General features: G+C 34.7%; 1 protein-coding gene across 2 annotated transcripts in view; it reads right to left on the bottom strand.

Annotated features, from left to right (window-relative positions):
• Positions 1 to 506: 506 nt before the first annotated feature.
• The window catches only part of ZNF292 (zinc finger protein 292), a 96,442-nt gene continuing 74,281 nt past the window's right edge, over positions 507 to 22,667 (bottom strand). For both annotated transcript variants that reach the window (XM_045842766.1, XM_045842767.1), the window contains 4 exons: positions 22,317 to 22,519; positions 18,453 to 18,589; positions 14,792 to 14,933; positions 507 to 9,518 (listed from right to left, as the gene is read on the bottom strand). In XM_045842766.1, coding sequence (XP_045698722.1) covers positions 2,385 to 9,518; positions 14,792 to 14,933; positions 18,453 to 18,589; positions 22,317 to 22,519 — 7,616 coding nt within the window. In that variant the 3' untranslated portion in view covers positions 507 to 2,384. The remainder of the gene's footprint in view (positions 9,519 to 14,791; positions 14,934 to 18,452; positions 18,590 to 22,316; positions 22,520 to 22,667) is intronic.

Below are 22,667 nucleotides of genomic sequence, written 5' to 3'. Positions count from 1 at the left end.
GATGAAATCTCGGGCAAATTTAGGCTGGAGGAAAAATATATCTCAACACAAATGACTGAGAAAAAGTATACCATGAAAAATACATAATTTATGATTCTTTTTTAATACTTAGGCATTACATTCCATATCAAATTTTACCAACATGCTATTCTATAAATTCATATTTATTTTATACCATAATTTGATTTCTCTTTTCCATGCTAAAAAGCCCACTCTTCCATAATAACTTTTAGCATACAGAACCCAAATATAAAAAATTTAACTCAGTGTTGGCAAACTCTTTCCCCTAACATATAGGAGAGAACAGTTACAAAAATGTCTAGTGGTCAATTTTATGTTAAATGAGCAAAGGAAAAGCCCCAATACATTGGCATTTTCACTTAACAGTGGTTCATCACTAAATTCATCAGAAATAAACCTACTTGCTACTGCACTATATAGGGCAGTTTTGCCAAATGCCTACCTTTAAAAGCTAGATCAACTTTGAAGAAAACTGTACGAAAACATAAGTTGTTAACAAAAGTTTAATATTAAAATTACTCAAAGTTAAGTTATTGTTAACTTAGGAAAAAAACATGTATTTATCACCCATAAGAACTTTTATTTTAATAAATAACAATGGATTTACCAAAGGATAGGGATTTTAATGTATCAAGTTTTATGCATATTGGTAATAAACCTTAAGGAGGTAAAACCAACTATTCAATATAACCAATTAGGCCCTAAAAATAAAACTATAACACTTGCTTATTTATTCAGAGTACCAGCAATTTCAGTTAATGTTAAGTGCTTCATTTTCCCCACAAATCTGATGTTGCACAGGGAATAAACACATTTTCATACCATCACAATTTCATCAATACTCAGGCTAATAATATTGTGAATGCAACTGGTTTATAAGAAACACAAAGTCAAAAATCAATTCTACCATTTATGGCAAATAGAAACAAGTCAATTTGAAAGGATGTTGTTCTTTTGTTTCCAGTACTGATTTTAGTTGGACTTCAAATGAAGGTCATAAATGCTCCTGAAATAACTTCTATCTGTGGCTATGAATCCACAGTATAAATATGGTGAATAAAGCTAAACTATAAGAGCTAACCATATACTGAATAACCAAAATAATCAACTATAACAACTAATACTGCTCTGGAAGACCAATCTAATGAAAAAAGCATCATTAGATATGGTGGGAAAATACAGACAAATCTGTACAATCTAACATCTATAAACAGTAAAATCAAAAAATCCAACTTCCTTATAGAAAGTGTTTCATCTATGTAATTATAAATGTTAAGGACTCTTGCATTTTATAAACACAAGATGGGCTCAATTTGATGATACCAATTTTAAGGTTTATAAAAATGTTTAAAAAAATTTTTCCACAAAAGTTTATACAGTTTAAAGCTATACACCAATCTATAAATCTCAGAATATGGAAAAACAAACCTTTGTAAGATCACATGTATAAAACAAGAAATGAAATGTGATTTTATTTAAGGCAATACTGGGCTACTTCACAAATCACCACCTCAAATATTTACACTGCTCCACACTACTAGTTTCTATCACATTCACAAAGGATTTTTTTTAATACCAAATGTTCATAATCTCTGATGTAAATTTATTCACATTTCCATTATACTTCAGGGACTCATATGTATCCAATTAGAAGCACTGGGGGGAAAAACTATAACTATAGGAAACTGCTAAAGAATCTGCTTTAATTTCACATGAATACCACCCCAAAATCCTGGATGGCGAATTTACAAAGCAGAGCAAGGTGTTGCTATAATATGCCTACTTTGTGAAAAGTAATTTTGAGATCTTGTAAATAAATGCTTTATGTAAAAATCAATGAACTATGGGAGAGTTTCTAGTTTTCGTTCAAAAATCCTTAATTTAAAACAATCAAAGTTTTAAAAACTTGATTACTTAGTTAAAAACTAAAATTCCAAATATAAACGTGTCATTTAATAGTTTAGAATTACATACTGCTGGTGGCAGCAAATGATTTACAATAATAAATATATACAAAAAGGATATCTACAAACAGAGTACTGTTATACATGAGCAGTGACCTGGTGAAACATATCAATCACAAAGATAATTCATTTTCGTTCATAAAAAGGGCAATTGGTTGATAAAAATTCGAGGTTAAGCTGAATATTTACATTAACTGAAGTTCTGATTCTGTTCTTCAAGTCCCATAGGGATAAAAAAAAAAGTTTTACATGACAAAATGCCATGTTTTTTTTTTCTTTTTTTTTTGGCCAGGTTAATTCATGTCTACAAAAAATAAAAAAGTTTCACAATTCTAGCATGCTTGATGACTTTCTATTTAAAATAAAATTGTAAATGATGTGTTTATAGTACATTAGTTATCAGTACTGCCCTCTCCCTGTGACTTTACCGATTTCTTTCATAACAGACACATCTGGATCATTTGAATGTACTTCAAGTTTTTTCAGACTGACGGTAGGTTTCATTTCCTGAAGTTGCTTTAAGACAAGCTCAGCGCAATCTTTCAGAGTCTTGTCTAAAACAATTTTTACATTGTCACTGCACTGAAGCTGTGATGGATTGGCAAACTGTACAAAGGTTTCATTTTCTTTATAAGAACATATATGATTTCCACTATTCACAGCAGTTTTGTCATTACTTTTTCTTGAATTTGAATGGGATCCTTTTTTATTTCCACTATTTGGATGGTCTTTGTCAGTATTTTTCTTCTGCTTCACTGCAGACTCCTCAAGAAACTTCAGAAATGATACTTCAAATCCCATTGGTTTAAATGAGCTCCAGTCAAAAGATGCAGGATGCTCCTCAGTGGTTTGAATTGCAACAGCAGTTTCTTCTTCTTTATGCACATTACTTAACTCAACTGCTGGTGCTGGTTCAGCTTTTTCAACTTTCCTCTTTTTATTTTGGGAGACATTTTTTTCTTTATTAACTCTTTTCAAATTACTTGCTTTTTGCTTTTCTGGCTGGCAGGGAATATCTTCCTGAATATCACTTTTTATATTTGAAGAGGTATGAGCTTGGGTCTCCACACTTGTGTTGTCTTCATTAATTAATTTTGTAATAAATAATTCTGTTAGCTCATCCATTTCATCTTTTTCATTTTTTACAACTTCCTTCAGTGGAACTGCAGTTGTTCTTGAGTTATCATTGCTCTCTGATACACCTGTGTCAGATTCTTTCACATCGTTCCTATCAGTTTCTTGCTGAGAAGTTTCCTTTAATTGTGAGTTGCAACACCGTTTGAAGACAATAAGAAGATTGCGGTGTTGTGATGTAAATGCCTTAGATAACTTATGGCATTTATAATGCCTAATTATATTGCTTTCACTTGTAACAACTGATGTACACCCCTTTATCATACATGGATACTGGGTTACAAATCTGCTTGTACATTCAGATAAGGCATCATTTCTAGCCTTTATAGAATAGACATGCTTTCCACGTTTCAGAGAATAAGGCTTATTTTCTTCAATTTGTACAATCTTTGCATTCTTGTTTTCTATATTATTTTTTTTCTTTCGTTTGGTCTTAGGCATTTTGGTTACTTCCTTTCCAGATCTGTGTTTTGTCCCCCGATGTTTGGACTTTGTCTTTTCTTGGTTTGCTTTGCTTGATATATTTTCCTGACCAGGTGTTAATCTTCTTGGCCGAATCAAATGAGCTTTATGTTTGTCATTATGCTTATTGAAAATGTGTCGAAGGAGATTAGACCGAGTTGCATATATACGGTCACAGCCTTCACAGTCACACTTGTATATGCCATCTTCTTCAGTTTTACTTCCCCTTATCCCAATTCCATGGTCTGCCTCAAGATGAACAACATAGTTCAAATATGTTGTAAATGAAGATTTACACTCTAACTGGTCACATGAAAATTTCCCAACATCCACAGAAGCAGTCATACTTTCAATTTCCTCAGGAGTCATTTCATGAAGTTTCATATAGTGTTGTATCAAGCCAGTAATTGCTTGGAAAATTCGAGAACAGTCACTCACCTGACATCGAAATTCTTTCACAGTTTGTTTAGTTTCAATTTCTTCACTTTCTTTACCAGCTTCGCTTTCCTCTTCGACCTCTGCAGAAAATGCAGGCAAATCTGATTTGTGTACAGCCTGGTAATGCAGAATTAAGTTTTGTTGTATCGTAAAGGCAGCAAAGCAACCCTGATGAACACATCGATAAGGTCTGTAGGGACTATATCTTGTTGGGAACTCAGGCGACTGGGAAACTGGCTTCTTACGTTTTTTCTCCTCCTTTTCTTTTTTATGTCTCCTAATTTTCCGTCCTTTGGTTTGAATGTTTGTGAGAGAATTTGTGTTACATTGTTCAGAAATAACTGTAATCACCTGTGAAGAACTTTCTGTTTTTTCAGGACTTTTTTTCCCTACAAGTTGTTTTTCTGGAATCACTGCTATATTACTGAAGGCATTTTCCTTCACTGCCCCCGATTCCATAGCAGACTGGAGTTCCCTTTTATTTTCCTCTGTCATAACTAGCTGTCTTTTTACTTGTGTTATTCGTGGGGATGACAAATTTTCACTCTGAGATTTTCTTCCATAAGGTCTTTTTATTTTTAACTTTACCATTTCCTCTGTTGTAAAATGATGTACCAACTGACAGTGTGCCCGGAGATTAGAATTTCTTGTAAATGTTTTCGTACATGTAGGTACTACACATTTAAATGGAGCAAATTTCAACTGATTCTTCTTAATTTCAAGAATCATCTCTGGAGTGTACTGATGAATTTTACCATAGTGCTTAAACAGAGCATCCTTTGTCATAGCACTGTAATTACAGCCTTGGTTTTGACACACAAAGGGTTTATTAACTTTGTCACTGAACTGAATATTATTTAGCATTTCAGAAACCGGCTGAACAACTGTAACATTTGGAATTGATTTAACAGGAGTAGGAGCCAGTGTCACTGACGTATTTATTAGTACACACTGGGGTGCTGGAGTGGATAGGTCATTTTCTAATTTTAATTTCTGTAATCCTTCTAAAATTTCCTGCATTTTATCCTCCTTATGTAATACTCCAGACTGAGGAACATTACTTTTTGCTGGCATGACACCCATGAGGGAGGAAAACTGAGAAGTACCAGGTAATCTGTTACTTTGTGCAGTGTTCACTGAAGGAAGCTGAATGGTATAATTTATTTGAGCATTCTGTGATGTTTCGCCAACACCCTGAGATCCATTTTTTACCTCAAGTATTTGAGAATTCATAGCACTTTTAATAATTTCAAGAGTCTTTTCAAAATTTTGTATGACACTGTCTTCAGAAATCTGTAAGTCAGAATTTACTGAACTTGTGCATGAATTCAAAGCCATCATTTGGGAATCACCATTTTCAGTTTTTAATGGTAAAGGAGCTAACACTGTATGAGACTCAACATTGGTTTTAAAGTTTTCTTTCACATCAGTCATAAATAACTGATTGTCAACATTATTTAATTTCTGTGTTAGATTTTCCACCAAACCCTGAGGTTCACAATTTGGAATTACATTTGAATGAAGGTTAGCAGTTGGTATTTCAATACTCTTTGCTATAAGTCCCATTGCTGTTAAGTCACTTGTTACCAAGTTTTGGGAAGCATTGGGTGCAATTAATGGAGGAGTAACTTTCTTTCTTCTCTTAGAAGCACTGTTCCCCTTTTTATTTAAATGACTGGACCTTGTGTTCTGAGGACCACTTATAACTGAAACACGTGAACTATTACTGGTAAAATTTTGTGATGGCCCACTAGAATTAGGGAATGTACTAGAGCACAAACCATTTTCAACAGTTTTTAGTAGTAAGTCATTTGTTGGAAAAACAGGCAAACTGCTGCATTCCTCAATGGAAGGAGTTTTGGAGTTTGGTGGTCTATTCTGGTTTGTCAGCAGGGGATTAGGGTGGCATACAGTCTGCAACAGGGGTGGTGGCGCTGTTGGATTTGGTATCACCGTCGCATTTACTTGTGTTGCATCTGAGACACAACCTGTTGGAACATGAAGCATTTCGGTACCTTCAAATGTACTAGGAATGCCAGCAGTTTCCAAAGCCTGTTTAATAATTTCACTTCCTTCTTGACTAACACCTGTACTAAAGTTAGTCACACCAGTCCTAGGAAATGCATTTGGTAAAAATGTTGACCGATTTTCAGCAGCAAGAAGTTGCAGGAATGATGGATCTTTAAAACATGCTTCTGGATTGAAGGTAGACTGTTGTGGCTGCTGCATATTTACTGCATTTGTTGAGAGAATCATGCTGGCAAGAAGAGAAGGCTGTCCATTACTTTGTAGAAGTTCTTGAGCAATCTCTGCTCCATCCAGTGGTTTACAGTAAGATCGCTTAGATAAGTGTCCACCCAGAGATCTGGGATTGGTAAAAGCCCTGTAACACCTGCTACAGATAAATTTCCCATCTCTGATAATTGCAGGCCACTTAGCCCTTTTATTGTGCTTCGGTTTTCTTTCCTTCCCATTTGGGCCCCGCCCACGGTCTTTTTTAACTTTTTCAGGAGCAGACTGTTGGGCACTGGTGCTACTGAAGTCATTTGCAACATTTACTTGTGAGGGAAAAACTGCATTTTCACCGTTGCCTCCTTTGAGAAAGGAGGAATTAGTGTTTCCCTCAATCTGTGAGGAAAAATGATTTGTATTATTTTCCAGTTGGGGAAAAACAGAGTTAGTTCCACTATCTGCTGGTGAAGGGAAGAGAGACATTGAACTACTTTCTGCAGGTAAAGGGAGGAAAGGATCTGAGCCACTGTCAATATTCAAAGGTAAAACTGTTTTGGTTAGATCTTCCATTTGCGCTGGCAAGGTAGTATTAGACAAATTTTCCATCTGGGAACATAACATACCACCACCACCTTGTTCATTTTTATCCTGAGAAGGTATATTTGGATTTATGACACTTTCCACTGAGGGTAACAGTGGAGTTGACACACTGGCTAAATGAGCTGGAAAAATGGAAGATGAGACGTCCTGCAACTGATCTGAACAAGTAGGATTCCCATTGGCTTTGGTCTGTGATATAAAAAATGCATTGTTAGAGCTGCTCACCTGTGATGGCAAAAAATAAACAAACTTTCCATTATTTGGTGCATTTACGCTGTTAGATTTCTGACCTTTCTTACTTTTGCATTGCATTTTAAATGCAGCATACTGGTCAGGGTGTGCCGTCTTCATGTGTTTCCCAATACTCTGTGAAGAATTATATGTTCGAGTACATCCCTCAACCTGGCAACTGAATTTCTGAACTGGCGCTTTTGGAGGCACTGATGGAGTTCCTAAAGAACTGCTTAGGTTGGGCTGTGGTGGAACAAATGCGATACTTTCTAAAGTCTTTAGAGGTAAATTGCAAAGATTGGATGAAGTTTTAACGTTACCTCCACATTCAAACTTGGATGTTGGTAAACTGTTTTGAAATCCTGCCTGATTTTGCACAGAAAAGTTCATCAAGTTGTTCACTTGTTTTTCTAAGTTTTGTGGGGAAAGGTCTTCTATTTTGAGGGTTTCTGAATTTACTAAAGGATTCTGAGTAATCTGGGCTTCATTAAAGCAATCCTGTTCTTTTCTCTCCTGGAAACCTGGATGACACAAATCATTACAAGAATCTTCAACTACTGTACGGAGATTTGTGACCAGTGATTCACCAGTGTCTCCCACAGTTGAGTTTTCTTGCTTTCCAAAGTTATCCTCGATGCCCTGATTGAGGGACACCTTAATGGACACAGCTACTTCACTGGCCTGTAGCAGAGGAGTAGTAGCAAGGTTTTCCAAACCATTTGACAATGGTTCATCAGCATGCCTGAGCTCAGAAGCAGAAATCTGGTCTTGTTTAGCTACAGGTGATTCTGCCTTGTTTTTATCCCAAGTATCACCTCTATCTGCTGATAAGGTATTGTCCGTGTTTTCTGAAGAAAGCATAGATCTTTCTTTCTCGGTGTTCCCTTCTGAGTTCTGATTCATTTTGGTAGGCTGAACAGAAGCTCCAGAGGAATTAAGCTGGTCTTCTGGAGGAAGCACTTTTTCAGGAGTACTATGATCATCCAGATGCTTTTCTAGCTCACTCTGAGAACGATACACTTTACCACAACCTGTGAACTTACAAGTATAGGTATTATAATGCTGTGCTTCATGATCATATAGTAAGTAAGCTTCTGAAAAAATTCTGCCACATTTAGGAAACATACACTTTGCTCTAAAGACTTGATGTTCCTTTCTGTGAGTTAAGAGCTCTGCGTAACTATTAAAACCAGCCTTACATTTCATCTGTATACAGATATATGGTTTACTGCCACAATGCATCTGTAAGTGATCGTTGAGATGAGTAACACTTACAAAATGCCGTCTACAGTACTGGCAAATAACCTTTTTGCTTTGCATTTCAAGAAAGCGCTTGGCATCTTCACTATCCTTATGCCCCTTTACATGAGCAATTAGATTTTTAAAGTACTTAAAGCCCTTTTTACAAAAAGTTACAGGGCAATTAAATTCATTGACAGGTACTGGTTTCTGGGCTGGGATCACTTCTGGCTCATAAGATTTATCTTTGTCATCATTTTCATCATCTGAACCATCATTGTCATTAAATACTATAAAGTCTGTTGAATAGAGGCTATTCTTTTTTATAGGCCGCTGTTCCTGCTTGGCCACAGCATTAGTCTTCTGATTTTCATTGGTAGTTGTGATCTTAGGAGGCCTTCCCAATCTTCTTAATGGTTTCATAGCTGCTAGTCTCTCTTTACTAGACTGTTTAACATGCAGTGTGACATGAGGGACAAAAGTTTCTTTAGAATTAAAGTTCTTTGCACATATGGGACAACTGTAAATCCCATCTTTGTAATGTTTTTGAGCATGTCGTACTATTCTATGACCAAGGAATTCTTTGTCACATAGCACGCAGTACTGCATGTAGGCTTGCCAATTCCGAAACCTAGCAGATATAAACCCCCTCTCTCTTAACTGTTTTATCTCTTTCTTCTTCTGCTTTTCATCACAAAGAAGGCCAGAGTTAGCACCAATTCCACCAGAAAGTCCATTCACAGAAGTTTCTTTAATCTCTTCCTGGTAGTCTACTTTCTCATAAACTTCACTATCATTTAGTTCATCAATTGAAGACACAATGGATGCTTCTTCCCCCATTAATGCAAGACATTGTCGTTTTAAGGTTTTCCAATCCCAGAATTCTGGATCAAAGGGCCATTGTGTTTTTAATACAAGTAAGAGCTCACAGCGTAGAGAATTTGGAATTGGAAGATTCTCTTCATCATATTTCTGGTCTGGCTGGTTATACAACATTTCCACAGCATAATATGCATCTACTGTAGGTTCAATAAGAAATTCACTCAGTTGACAAGCACGTTTAACTTCCAGATCATCAGGTAACAAGCATGAAATGGTCTTGCAAATAGATATTTTCACTTCAGTATTTTCTGCAGATTCCAAGCGAAGAGCTTTTACACATAGTTCTATACAGGTAGCAAGTCCAGCCCCTTCAGTCTGTGAAAAAACAAAAAAGAAATGTTAACTTAATCTACACTAATCAACAGAGATTTGTTAATTTAGTAATTTAAAATTGAGGTTTGCTTTTCTCAAATTTTCCAACAGGCAATATATGACAAGATGTTTCTTTACACCATTGTGGTTGGGGTGTGTGTGTGTGTGCGTGCATGCATGTGTAAAGAACTGTATAGAATAGCAGCAAAAGCCATTGGCAGCCAAGATTATCTAATAACTGGCAAACTGGGAAGTTATTTAACTTCTCTGTTCTTTCATATCACACTTATAAAATTAGTGATCAAAACAGCAAAACTTTGTAAAATTGCTAGTATAGTTTGGTACGGTGTCTGGCACACAGTAAGTGATTAATAATTGCTAGTAACTTTATCACATATCTCATTTCCTAAGTTTGCATTTCTAACCCTTCTGAAACAAAGTCTTTTTATCTCAATTACAATACTGAGAATGTCCCTGTATCTCCTGGGTAATGAAAGGAGATTTTCACTTTTCACAAAATAAAGTTATTTGCTCCGTAACAGTGGAGACTCTAATTCTATTGCAAAATTGAATGCCAAATTACCTACCTCAGACCAGCTTAAGAAATTAGGAGAAGGAGGAGACATAAACACTTTTCCTTTTGAATTAGCATCTTGAGCTGTTATTATAAGATAGCAATAATGAATATAAGAATCATTTGAAAGACACGTGTAGTGAAGATAAAATGGGTTTTAAAAGTCTAAAATGGAACATAAATCTATGAAAAATAAGTCAGTCAAAAGATGTGGCCATATTTATGAGGATGAAATATGTGTGGTATAAGATCAAAAGGCAAGAAAAGAAAGTAAGTCAAAAAAGCTGATGGGTCTGTACTTTTGCAGATTAAGAAAGAAAGAAAATATTTACTAAAACAGAAGCTTAGATTTGTGGGCCAAAAAGAGAGTGAGGGAAGGAGGCTGGGACACCGAAATTGGAACTGATTTCAGAAAAAAGAAGGGCACAAAGACCAAGAAGAAAATCAAGAAATGGAAAAACAACAATATGAAAACTTATTTTTAAAAGAGACAGTGAAGGACAACTGGGAAAGAGACAGAACTGATGACTGTCTCTAACTTTCACATAAGCTTGTATCATTATTTTATATTATTTTGGGATACATCTGAGCCAGAAAACTTTTAGAGTAAAAACATTTGCATTTCTGTTACATGCACTAGGCTACTAATACGCATATCAATTCCTTTCTCCTGAGATGACAAAAACCGATAGAAAGAAAAAACCTACTTACTGCTTAGAATGAAACTAAAATTACTTCAGAGAAGAAGGGAACTGACATTTCTATTCAAATACAGTCTGCTCTTGGACTCAAGAGTTAATTTCAACTCATTAAGGGCAAATAGCTTAGAATAAATTTGCTTTAAAAATATCTTTATGTTGTAAATAAATTGGAAACCTTAACAAGTTAACATCAGAAAAACAATAAACCATATCAAAATTTTTATTGAGTTTTCAACTTTATGTAATTAAAAATTAATTTTCTAAATAATATTCAAATCACAAAATGGTTATAAAAATGTTTTTAAAGTTGAGCCTGAAATCACAATTTTCCATAAATACACATGATTAAACAATTACTCCATAAAATCTACTTAATTGGTAGCCTCATTTGATAAAAGTACTAATAGCACCAGCTTAAATTTTTGAGCCACAGGAACAAAAAATCAAGTGGGATCAATTCAAAGGAAAAAAGACACAAATTCCCATTTCTGGTACTTGCATAGCATCAGGAAGGCTTCTAAAGACTGCAAGTTTTACCTTTGGTATCCATTCCTTTTCTGTTCCTTTCCTTTGGCTGCCTAATACCCTTTTAAAAAAATATATATTTTATTTTATTTATTTTCAGAGAGAGGGGAAGGGAGGGAGGGAGAGAAACACCATTGTGTGGATGCCTCTGGCACTCCCCTCGCTGGGGACCCAGTCTGCAACCCAGGCATGTGTCCTGAGTGGGAATCAAACCAGCAACACTTTGGTTCATAGGCTGGAGCTCAATCCACTGAGCCACACCAGTCAGGGCTGCCTAGTATTCTTGACCCAAAGTTACCCAAGGCTTACATGATGGTATTAGCTCCCCGTGCACATCCCATTAGACCTTTTCCTAGCCATCTGCAGCATCATACCTTACCCTGCTTTCAAATTCTAACATTGTTACTTAAGTATTTCAGAATTAAATATAACTAAGCATGGAATACAAAAGGGTCTTCACAATCTAACCCATGTCTCATCTTGTCCAGCTTCACCTTTTACCTTTCCCCCTACCCAAACAGCCTACAATTCCAGGTATAACTGAGGAAACTTACAGTTATGCAAATATACCATCTCTCATGTGTCTTGATACTAACTTGTGATATAATAAATATATATTTTGGTCTGTATCCACTGTTCTGAAAATCACATATTCATGCTTTTAACTGCTTTTTTATGTGCTTTACTTCTGAACCCAAAGTCTCTAGAAAAGCAATACTCAGCAGAACTGATATGATGGAAATGTTCTTTATCTTTGCTGTTCAATACGATAGTCACTACCTACATGGAGCAACTGCACATCTAAAATACAGCTACTGTGAGTAAAAAAAGGAATTTACATTTTATTTAATTTAAATAGCTACCTTAATGTGTAGCTTTTAATCAAGTATTTTCCCTTCTCAACATGGTGTCCTTCTGAGTGGGGTGTAAGGTTGAAGGAGGACAGTCACTTTTATGTGACCTTCTATATTCTTTTGATTAAGAAATGAAATACAAAGTGGCTAAAGTTACCAGGTGGTCAATAGCAAGTCAAGATTTGTACCCAGTTTGTCTGACTTTTAGTTCCAAGTTTCTTCTACATTATGATGCTGCTCTTAAGTTAGATAAAAAATAGTGGCACAATGTATTTAAACTGCACAGTAATCTCCTAAGAAACTTGTCATTCTCAGTTTATTTTTTTAATCTGAAGCATTATAATATATAAAATAAAAAATAAGGATGAGTTAACAAGGATAGAGAAAAAAAGGACAGCAGAAACATTCATTCTTGTTCTTTACACCTTAAAATGAAATTATTTCAGGAGGAATAATATGAAGATAGACTTCTGGTCAAGATGGAGGCACATGTCAACACGCACTTAGGCTTTCTCATGCAACCACAAACACAACTAACCTTAAAACAAAAAACACCTGGAAGTGCCAGAAAATTGAACTGTATGGAAGTTTGACAACCAAAGGTTTTTAGAAGCAACACTCATCCAGATGGATAGGAGGCAGAGATGCGGAGCGAGGGAGCCAGGGTGGAGAAGACACAGTGTGGCATGGAGAGGTGGTAGCAGTGGAATGGGCAAACCCCCATTCAATTATTCATTTTATGTGGTAAATACAAATTGGAAGGGACACCTTGGGAACAAGTGATCCCAGGCCCATGAGAGACTGTACAGCCAGGGTTCCAGTGCCACAAAGATAAAGCCTCACAACTTATGGTATATAAACCACTGGGGGTTGGAGCAGCGGAAGAAACTGCCAGTTCCTGTTTAAAGGGCCCATACAATCCTAGAACGTATGCAAACCCACCTATTCTAGGAACCAACCAGGCAGCAGCTAGAAGTGTGTCAGTTGCATATGGGTGAAGTGACTGGAAAAAGGATGAGTGCCAGACAAGCTGTCAGAAGCCAGGTAGCGGCACTGTCCCCTCACCAACCCGCTCTCCCACAATGCCACAAAGTGGTGAAGCTGTATGCCCCACCCTGATGATTACCTAAGGCTCTGCTGTTACAACTTAACAGGTGCACTAAGAACAGGGAGTCAAAGCAGCTCTACCTGATACACAGAAACAAATACGGGGAGGCTGCCAAGTTGGGGAGACAAAGAAATATGGCCCAAATGAAAGAACAGAACAAAAGCCCAGAAAAAGAACTAAACAAAATGGAGATAGTCAACTTATTAGGTATAGAGTTCAAAACACTGGTGATAAGGATGCTCAGAGAACTCATTGAGTACAACAGAAACATAAGGGAAGAAATAAAGGTTACACTAAGTGAAATAAAGAAAAATTCACAGGGAACCAACAGTGAAAGTAAGGAAGCTGGGATTCAAAGCAATGATTTGGGCCATAAGGAAGAAATAAACACTCAACTAAAACAGAATGAAGAAACAAGAATTCAAAAAACCTGAGTATAAGAAGACTCTGTGACATCTCCAAAAGTACCAACATCTGAATCATAGGTGTGCCAGAAGGACAAGAGTAAGAGCAAGAAGTTGAAAGCTTACTTGAAAAAACAGTGAAAGGAAACTTCCCTAACTCGGGGAAGGAAATACACAAACAAGTCCAGGAAGCACAAAGAGTCCCAAACAGGTTGGACGCAAACACGATAACCCCAAGATACACCATAATAAAAAGGCTAAAGTTTAAAGATAAAGAGAGAATCTTAAAAGCAGCAAGAGAAAAGCAGAGTTACTTACAAAGGAGTTCCCGTAAGACTATTAGCTGGTATCTCAAAAGAAACTTTACAAGTAAGAAGGGACCGGCAAGAAGTATTCCAAGCGATGAAAAGCAAGGACCCACAACCTAGATTACTCTATCCAGCAAAGCTATCATTTAGAATGGAAGGGCAGATTAAGAGCTTCACAGACAAGGTGAAGCTAAAGGAATAATTCATCATCACCAAGCCACTATTACATGAAATGTTAAAGGGATTTATTTACAAAAAAAAAAGAGCAAAACTATGAACATTAAAATAACAACCCACAACTATCAACAACTGGATCTAAAAACAAAAACAAACAAAGCAAACAACTAAAATAGGAACAGGATCATAGACATGGAGATCATTTGGAGGGTTATCAGCTGCAAGGGAGAAGAGGGAAAATGGGGGAAAGGGTACAGAGATTAAGACACCTAATCGGAAGGTACAAAATAGATAGGGGGAGGTTAAGAACAGTGTAGGAAATGGAGAAGCCAAAGAACTTATATGTATGACCCATGGACATGAACTAAGGGGTGGGATTGCTGGAGGGAGGGATGGTGCAGGGCAGAGGGGAATAAAGGGGACAAAAAAAATGGGACAGTTGTAATAGCATAATCAATAAAAAATATTAAAATAACGTCTCAAGGGACTTAAAAAAAAAACGGTGCTTTTATGGTCAAAGTACTAAATAAAATATCACTGGAAAAGGTGCCAAAATATTATAAAGTCTTTTTATTAAAGATAACATATATTTTAAATTAAGGAAAGCTACGTTGATTATTCTTACCTCTGAATTAATAACTTTAATCAGGAAGAAAATGTGATATACCGTCTTGGTTAACAAAGAAAGTTGACGACATCTTTCTAGGTACACGTGTACAGATGGTTCTACTCTCTGCTGTAATTTACTCCAAAAGAGAGTGAGCTCCCTAAAAAAATAAAAATAAAAATCAGGTTGGAGTAATAATGTAATAAACATGGACTATGTCAGTGCAGTTATTACTTTGGAAATTAAAACTGGTTTTACATTTCATATCTACATGTGTAGTTACGTTTAAAAGCAAAAAAAAAAAAAATCTCAATTTTCTAGAGGCTAAATGAAATCAGTACACATTGGCTTGGCCAAAAACTTCATTGTGTTTTTAAGTAAAAATAAGACATTTTATATTTTTACTAATAACTTTATTGAATAATGTATTCACCATTTTGTTCCACTACCTTCTGCCATCTTTTAGGCAATTTTATAATTCCATCTTCCCCAAACTTTGTTCCATGTGCCTTTTGAGCAAAGAACTGTTCCACGTGCCTTTTGCAGTCTTCCAGGAAATTGAAATTTTTCCCATTAAGATAATTTTGTAAAGACCAAAATAAATGGAAATCCCAAAATGTAATGTTTGGTGAATATGGCAAAACTGGGAATCAGAACTTCCCAGCCAGCTCTAATAGTTTTTGCCTCGTCATCAAAGAAACATGTGGTCTTGCAGCATTATCCTGATGGAAGATTATGCATTTGACTAATTCCAGGTGCTTTTCATTGAGCGCTGCTTTGAGTTGGTCTAATTGGGAGCAGTACTTGTTGGAATTAATTGTTTGATGCTCTGGACAGAGCTTATTACAGTGGACTCCCTTCCAATCCCACCATATATACAACATCACCTTCTTAGGATGAAAACTGGCCTTTGATGTGGTTGGTGATGGTTCCTTTAGCTTGCCATATGATCTCCTGTTCCATGTTACTGTGAAGTATCCACTTTTTATCGCCAGTCATAATTTGTTTTAAAAATGGAACGTTTTCATTTCATTAGAGAATCACATGAGGGAATACAGTCAAGTTTTTTTTTTCTTAGTTTATGTGGAACCCAAACATCAAAGTGATTAACATAACCAAGCTGGTGCAAATGATTTTTAATGCTTCATATGGCTATTTTGAGTATATCGGTTATCTCCTGCATGGTATAACGTTGATTGTTCTCATTTAATGTCTTGATTTGATTGATATCAACTTCAAATGGTCTTTCTGACGGTGGAACATCGTCCAGGGAGAAATCTCCAGCAGGAAACTTTGCAAATTACTTTTGACTTGCTTCATCAGTCACAGCACCTTTTTATATACCATACAAGTTTTTTTTTAAAGTTTCAATTATGATTTTACTTTTCTTGAAATCATAAACCATAATATGCTGAAAATGTTGCTTATTTTTTCCATCTTCAATACTATTGAATAAAATGGCTATACAAAAAATTCACCAATTTTGATAAATTTTTTAAAATGCCTGCTGATATGACAGCTGTTACAACACAATCTAACAAAATTGTTTTGGATGAAGTTAGACAACTAAGTGCTACTAGAGCCATCTTACAGAAAAAGCAAACAAACCTTTCGGCCAACCCAATACTTGTCCTAAATAAGCCCAGTTATTTATTCTCCTTTAACAATCTTTTTATCTGCCTTTTATATTAACACATTGTTTGCGGGTAGTTTTTATTGCGCACTAACAGGTGGCACAGGCCATTTTTGCTAATTTTTTGCACAAATGGCAACATTCAGTAAAAATTACGATAACTTTAGTTTTACATATTTTTTTAAATGAAACTTTTTGTGATTTACTATAAAATGTATACTGAATTACTTTTCTTAAATTTTAAACAAATACTGGAAAACTCACTGGAAATTGAAATAAAATATGTAAAAATTCCAATGTATTGAAAATATTTTGGAAAAAAAAAAAGTACAATAAGCAAAAAAACAAAAAAAGAATGTAAAAAAAGAATGAAGTTTTAGTAGTGTTTTTTTGGTGTGATAATCATTAAAACATTTTCCCCTGTGAAGGGGGATTTCAATGTTTACACATGTAACTTGTTTTGCTTAGTTTTTTGTGTGCTGTGCAAACCTGACATTGTTTTGAGCAATTTTTTTTGCTGGTACTAATAATTTTTGTAGTCACATGTTTACGCATATCCATCGATAATCTTCAAGAACTGGAGGTTTGTCAGTCGAAGACCATTCGTCTTCACTTTCATCAGAACTTGAAGATACAGTTGCAAGTAAAATTTGTAGGTAGGGGGATATCTTCACTGTCGATTTCATTGTCACTTTCCAATTCTGAATGATCTTCGATACTACTATCACACGAAAGATCTGATAAACGATCAACACACAATTCTTCATCACTTTCGTCGTCAAATTGGCTCACGTCTCTCGAAATAATGTCACTTTGATCAAAATTACAAAGATTTTGTGAAGTGTGCACCCTTTCTGATTGTTAGAATCACACTGAATGCGTGGCGAGGCAGAGAATTGTGTGAAGGGATGACTCTACACAGTTGAATAGATTACTGTTATACCCGGAAGTACATACATAATTCACCATTGTATGTGTTAGAGACCCAAATTCCTTTGGAATTCGTATATCTGCATGTTAGCATCCCTTTAGAGCAATAAAAAAGTATAAAAATAAATGTATTTATGCATTACCCACATTCTACCGCTAGTCTATAGAAAACGTATTAATACGTGTCCCGCGCTCTACTACCAGTCAACGTAAAATGTATAAATACGTTTCCCGCATACAATGTGTTAATTCTGCCTATAATGTATATACAATGTTTCCTAACAACAAAGCTTAACTGCTAAGAAAACCTTTATAATTATGTACTTTACTATTCTTTGATTACATAAACATTTATTCAGCTTGCCTGTTCTATACTCATTTGTATGCCATGTATCACTTGATCAACATTCTTAAATATCAGAATATTGTAAACTAAATTTCCTTTTTTGTTTCCACATACCAAAACAACAATGAAGATTAATAATGTTGACTGACCAGATAAATGGTCAGTTTTAGTTAACACTAACTTAAAAAGCTGATCTTAAAGTTCCTGAGTTAATTGCCACCAACATCTGTTAGTTGTATCCCCCGTAAAAGATTATATGTAACAGGCTTCGCCCACTTGGAAATGTACCACATAAAGAAATGTGCATTGAGGAAGTTAGTGAAGCTGAATGATCTCTCACAGAAAAAAAAAAAAAGAACGATATCTCCATACATAAATGACTAACAGCTTGTTACACTGAGTTAAAAATGTATAATATGCAGAGGAAAAAAATACATTCAATCACAGGTTGCATACACATCTAAAAAAGTTTTTATTGTGGCATTAGACAATACAAACTTTTCTTTCATCCTCCAACACTGAAAAATTTCCTGATCAATAATGATTATTACTGGTATATTAAAGAGTTGTGTGTCCTTAATACAAAAAGTCTTTGAAGTTATATGAACTACTTGATAATCAGTTTAAATAGCATAACTCCTGAAAATAGGCTTTTTGTATTGAGACTTAAAAAGATTAAAAAATATATGTTTTTAAGCTATCTGAATTCTAACAACCTACTTTGTATTCTTATTTAACAAACTCCTCATTACAAAAGAAATACAACTCACCAAGCACAGTACATTTCTCCTTGTTGGAGCTGACGTGACAAAAATGCAGTACATAAAACAAGAGCACTTTTTTCATCACCCTCAGATTCTAAGTTACAGATCATTTCTAGTGCATCTTTGCAATCAACTTCTGAAATCTACAGAAAAAGGATATAAAAATATGCCATAAAATGGTTTTATATTAAGATATATAGAAACATACTCGAAATTTTTCATTAGATATTTACAGATCATTTTCACCAGTATAAAGAACCTCATTAACTCAGGCACTACCAATTGATAATTTGTCATTACTAGGCTGCAATTTAAAGAAATAATCTTTCTTCAAAGCCAGAGAACCAACTATTTTCAAGAACTTCACAGGCATTTGTTTATATGTAAATAACTAATGCTAATTGTAGGCACCCTCTACTCATTAAATCACATCTATGATACTGAAAAAGAAAAGCTGCAGTACCTCTATTTTTCCCCCTTTACCCATTAATTTAAAAAGTATTAGAATTAGCAGAAAGACATGAAGGTCTACTGGAAATAGGCTAATAAATTGTCTATTCATCTGAGGGGAAAAAAGTATAAAATAAAATCTTTTACATAACACTTTTAAATTAAGCTCACCTCAGTTTTCTATAAATCTCCAGTATTTTTCTTTTCATATAAAATCGTTTCATCTCAAAGGTTGTCAACAGTCATGCATGCAAAGATATAACCTAGATGATGGCAACTTGCTTCATTTAGTTATGCACTTACATCTATTGCTTCTTAAATAATTAAAATTTACTACCTCATTACAATGGTTTACTACATAAAACAAACAAAATTTACCTATGATTTCCATAAGCATTTGCTCTAAGACAAGATTAACAAATGGGACACAATCATGAATCACTTTGTTCCACAGAATAGAAAAATTAATCCCAATATGATACAATTGACAAAACTGAAAACCAATTCAGACCATTAGCACCCATGTACCACAGAGGTAACCATGTTCCTACTTACTGATCTTTTACCTCTCCCTATCAATTTTTGAGTACGTGTGTGTTTAAAATGTAATGTGTATATGATTTAACAAGTGTCTAAATAGAGATGTGGATAATCTTGGGGTTGATTTTTGATAATGAAGATAAGGTAGCATGGGGATAGACTCAGAAGTTCCATTTCATACATTTAATTGGGCTAGGAAACACTAAGACAAGAAAACACCCAACTCTGAGTCTGTGTTTAACAATTTCTTAAAGTATGAAGTTAATGGCACAGTTAGGACTGAACTAATAAACCTTAGAACTTGTTGGTGCAGTGCTCTTTTCACTTCTCTGCCTGCCTTTCTTACAAATCTTACAAAGTTACTCCATTTAAACAAATAAAAGAAAGGGTTGAACTATATATATAGTAAATATTTTCAAATACCTACAATATTAAATGCATTGTCAGACATTATATATATATATAATACTTAATCACCACTTTTTTACTAGGTTGCTATTATCATGAACATTTTATGTATAATGAATGTGAGGCTCCAAAAAATTCTGTAATCTGCCCAAGTTACACTGGTTAGTTAAGTGGCAATACACATAAGTCATGTCTGACATCAAAGACCTACTCTCTATTTTATCATAGTATCTTTTATTAAAAACTGTATTACCTTAAAACTATTAACCTTGGCGCACCCATGCAGACAAACATTAGGAAGTCAATCCAAGAGGTTTTTTTTTTTTTTTTACTTCTTCATTAGATGATGATGCTGACAATAATAATAATAGCAGGATAATAACAATAGCAGGTACTCTTCATCTACTAGTGTCAGGTTCTTCAGAAACAGTACTGCTAGTAAGCACAATAGCTTGCCTAGTAGATACCACTACTTCTTTTTAGACATCAGGTTCAGAGAGGTAAAGTTACTTGTTCAAAGCCACATACTTAATTAGTGGCAGAGTCAAGATTTCAACCTAGATAAAGCTTCAAAATCTGTGCACCTGCCAGAATTCAACATGCACAAGCATACTGAGGCCCTTTATTGCTACACATTGATTTTTACATGTTCAGGTTTACCGAAAACTCTTATATATTTAGATTCTGATTATTTCTTTTGGTTCTTCTAAAACCTATGCTATTCTTCCTAAATGCTCAAATGATGTAAAATATGTATATTAGGTATAAGAAAAAATTATTTTCCATTACCTATACTACACTTAATAATTTAAAATATATTTGTAGATATGTAAGATAGCTTCTGTGTAATTATTCACATATATACAATATACCAATTTAAACACTTGCTATAATACAGAAAACCTCACTTTTTATAGGTATACTAAGAAAATTTTTATTGTACACTTCATAGCCTTTATTAAATCCCTGGTTTACCACTAGATGACCCTCTTGAAAAAAATGTGACACTAAAGAGAATGAATGGCAGGGAAACTGAAACCATACTTAAACTAATAAATGGTTGAATCAAAATTGTCAAAGTGAAATACAGGTCAAATATAGACATCAGTGACCAAGAATTTACTTTTAAAATCCAAAGCAGCATAAGTTAGGGATTACCAATATATTACCTATATAGGGACTATATATATTACAGGTAACTATTCTCTCTTGCTTTGAAAAGTGAGCAAAGATTTAAATACCAGAAAATTTAGAGCTCTGAATACTTGAAGCCAATTAGACTGATCTCTGTGTTAAAGACATACTACTCTAAATCCCTTTGTATAGCAAAATAATCATTATCTTTGTCATACACAGCAGGGTGGCTTATTTCTAATCTTGGTCCAAGCCTACCATCTTCCTCTTCACTTTCTATCAAGAAAATGACACACCCAAAATTATAATTACAACCTCTAACTTCATATGGGCATTCAGTTTTTTTGTCCAAGTCTACCCTCCTTCTGGACTCTGATTACAATCTTGGTCTACTCAGGTAATCATGCATAGTCTATCAATTGTCCTCTGTCTTGTATCTCAACATCTCCATTTATATATCCTTAAGTCTACCCCACAGTCTCTTTGTTCTCTTTCTACTGTTCTGAGATTGAAGAATATTTATATTAGAGACCCAAGACATTTGTATAACAATATGTTCTCACACAATACTGTCTAATGTGTATAGTCTTCTTTATCTAAATACATATTCCCTGTTTTTTTTAACAACAACACGTAATTCTCCCACAACTGTCTCTAACTTCATTTTGGAATTATGAGTCATTCAAAATGCAAAATTCCCATTTGGACCATGATTCTGCTCTCAGAATTCTGTAATATAAAACATAAAAATACACGAATAACATGTTTTACATCAAACTAGAAGTAAAAAAAAAAGCCAATCATGTCTCAGAAAGAAAAATTTTACATTAAATATGCAAATATAAAATTTATCTTTGCACATAGAGAGGTGTAGTTATGTATCTAGCTTTCATGAGAGAAACACATTTTATGTGTATACGTACGTGTGTGCGCGCGCACACACACACACACACAGTATTCCAAGGGATTAAGTAATATAAAGACTATGAAGTTACTCATATGTACTATGAGTTAGTCAGTTAAACATATCTGCAAGTATCCTGAAGTCAGGTAAAACTAAGTTATAGCCTAAATGCTGACAAATATAAACATCCTACTAAAGTGTTAAGTCACCACTGCCTTTCCCATAATTTTGTCAAAGCAATGAAAAGATCCAAATTAATTAAAATAGAAGCTGGATAAAATAATTTTACACATACTTCCAAAAGTTGTTTAGAATCACTATTCAAGAGCACACCAAAAAGTTTAAGGTCGACAACAATCGCTCCTCACTACCTAAGAGAAAGGGAAGTTTCTTCACTTTTAAAAATAATTACTAACAAAAGAAAACATACTCACCTCTTCAATTAACTTTTCATTTGGTGATGATGTACAAAGACAGACAAGGTAAGTCTGCTTAAAACTACCTTTTATACCAATCTCTGGATGGTCAGAACACAGCTTTGCTAGAGCAGTTGCTTGACTTAACTGATTTGTTTTGATTAGATGTTTAATTCTCATATCCAACAAGATGGGACCCTCAAAAGCTAAGAATTCATTCACTTTAAAAAACAAGACATAATTGATTATTAACATTTGGTTATAATTCATTTGCAACAATACACTTACAAGGAATATTATTTTAAAAGCACAGGAACTAATAAGCCCCTCCCCCATTTTTGCAGTTATCGATTACTGTTAGGCTATCAC

This window comes from Phyllostomus hastatus, unplaced genomic scaffold (assembly GCF_019186645.2).
Source record: "Phyllostomus hastatus isolate PE091 unplaced genomic scaffold, TTU_PhHast_1.1 phas_contig_40, whole genome shotgun sequence".
NCBI lineage: Eukaryota > Metazoa > Chordata > Mammalia > Chiroptera > Phyllostomidae > Phyllostomus > Phyllostomus hastatus.
The sequence above is the reverse complement of the archived record's forward strand: the minus strand, read 5'-3'. Positions and strand labels throughout refer to the sequence as shown.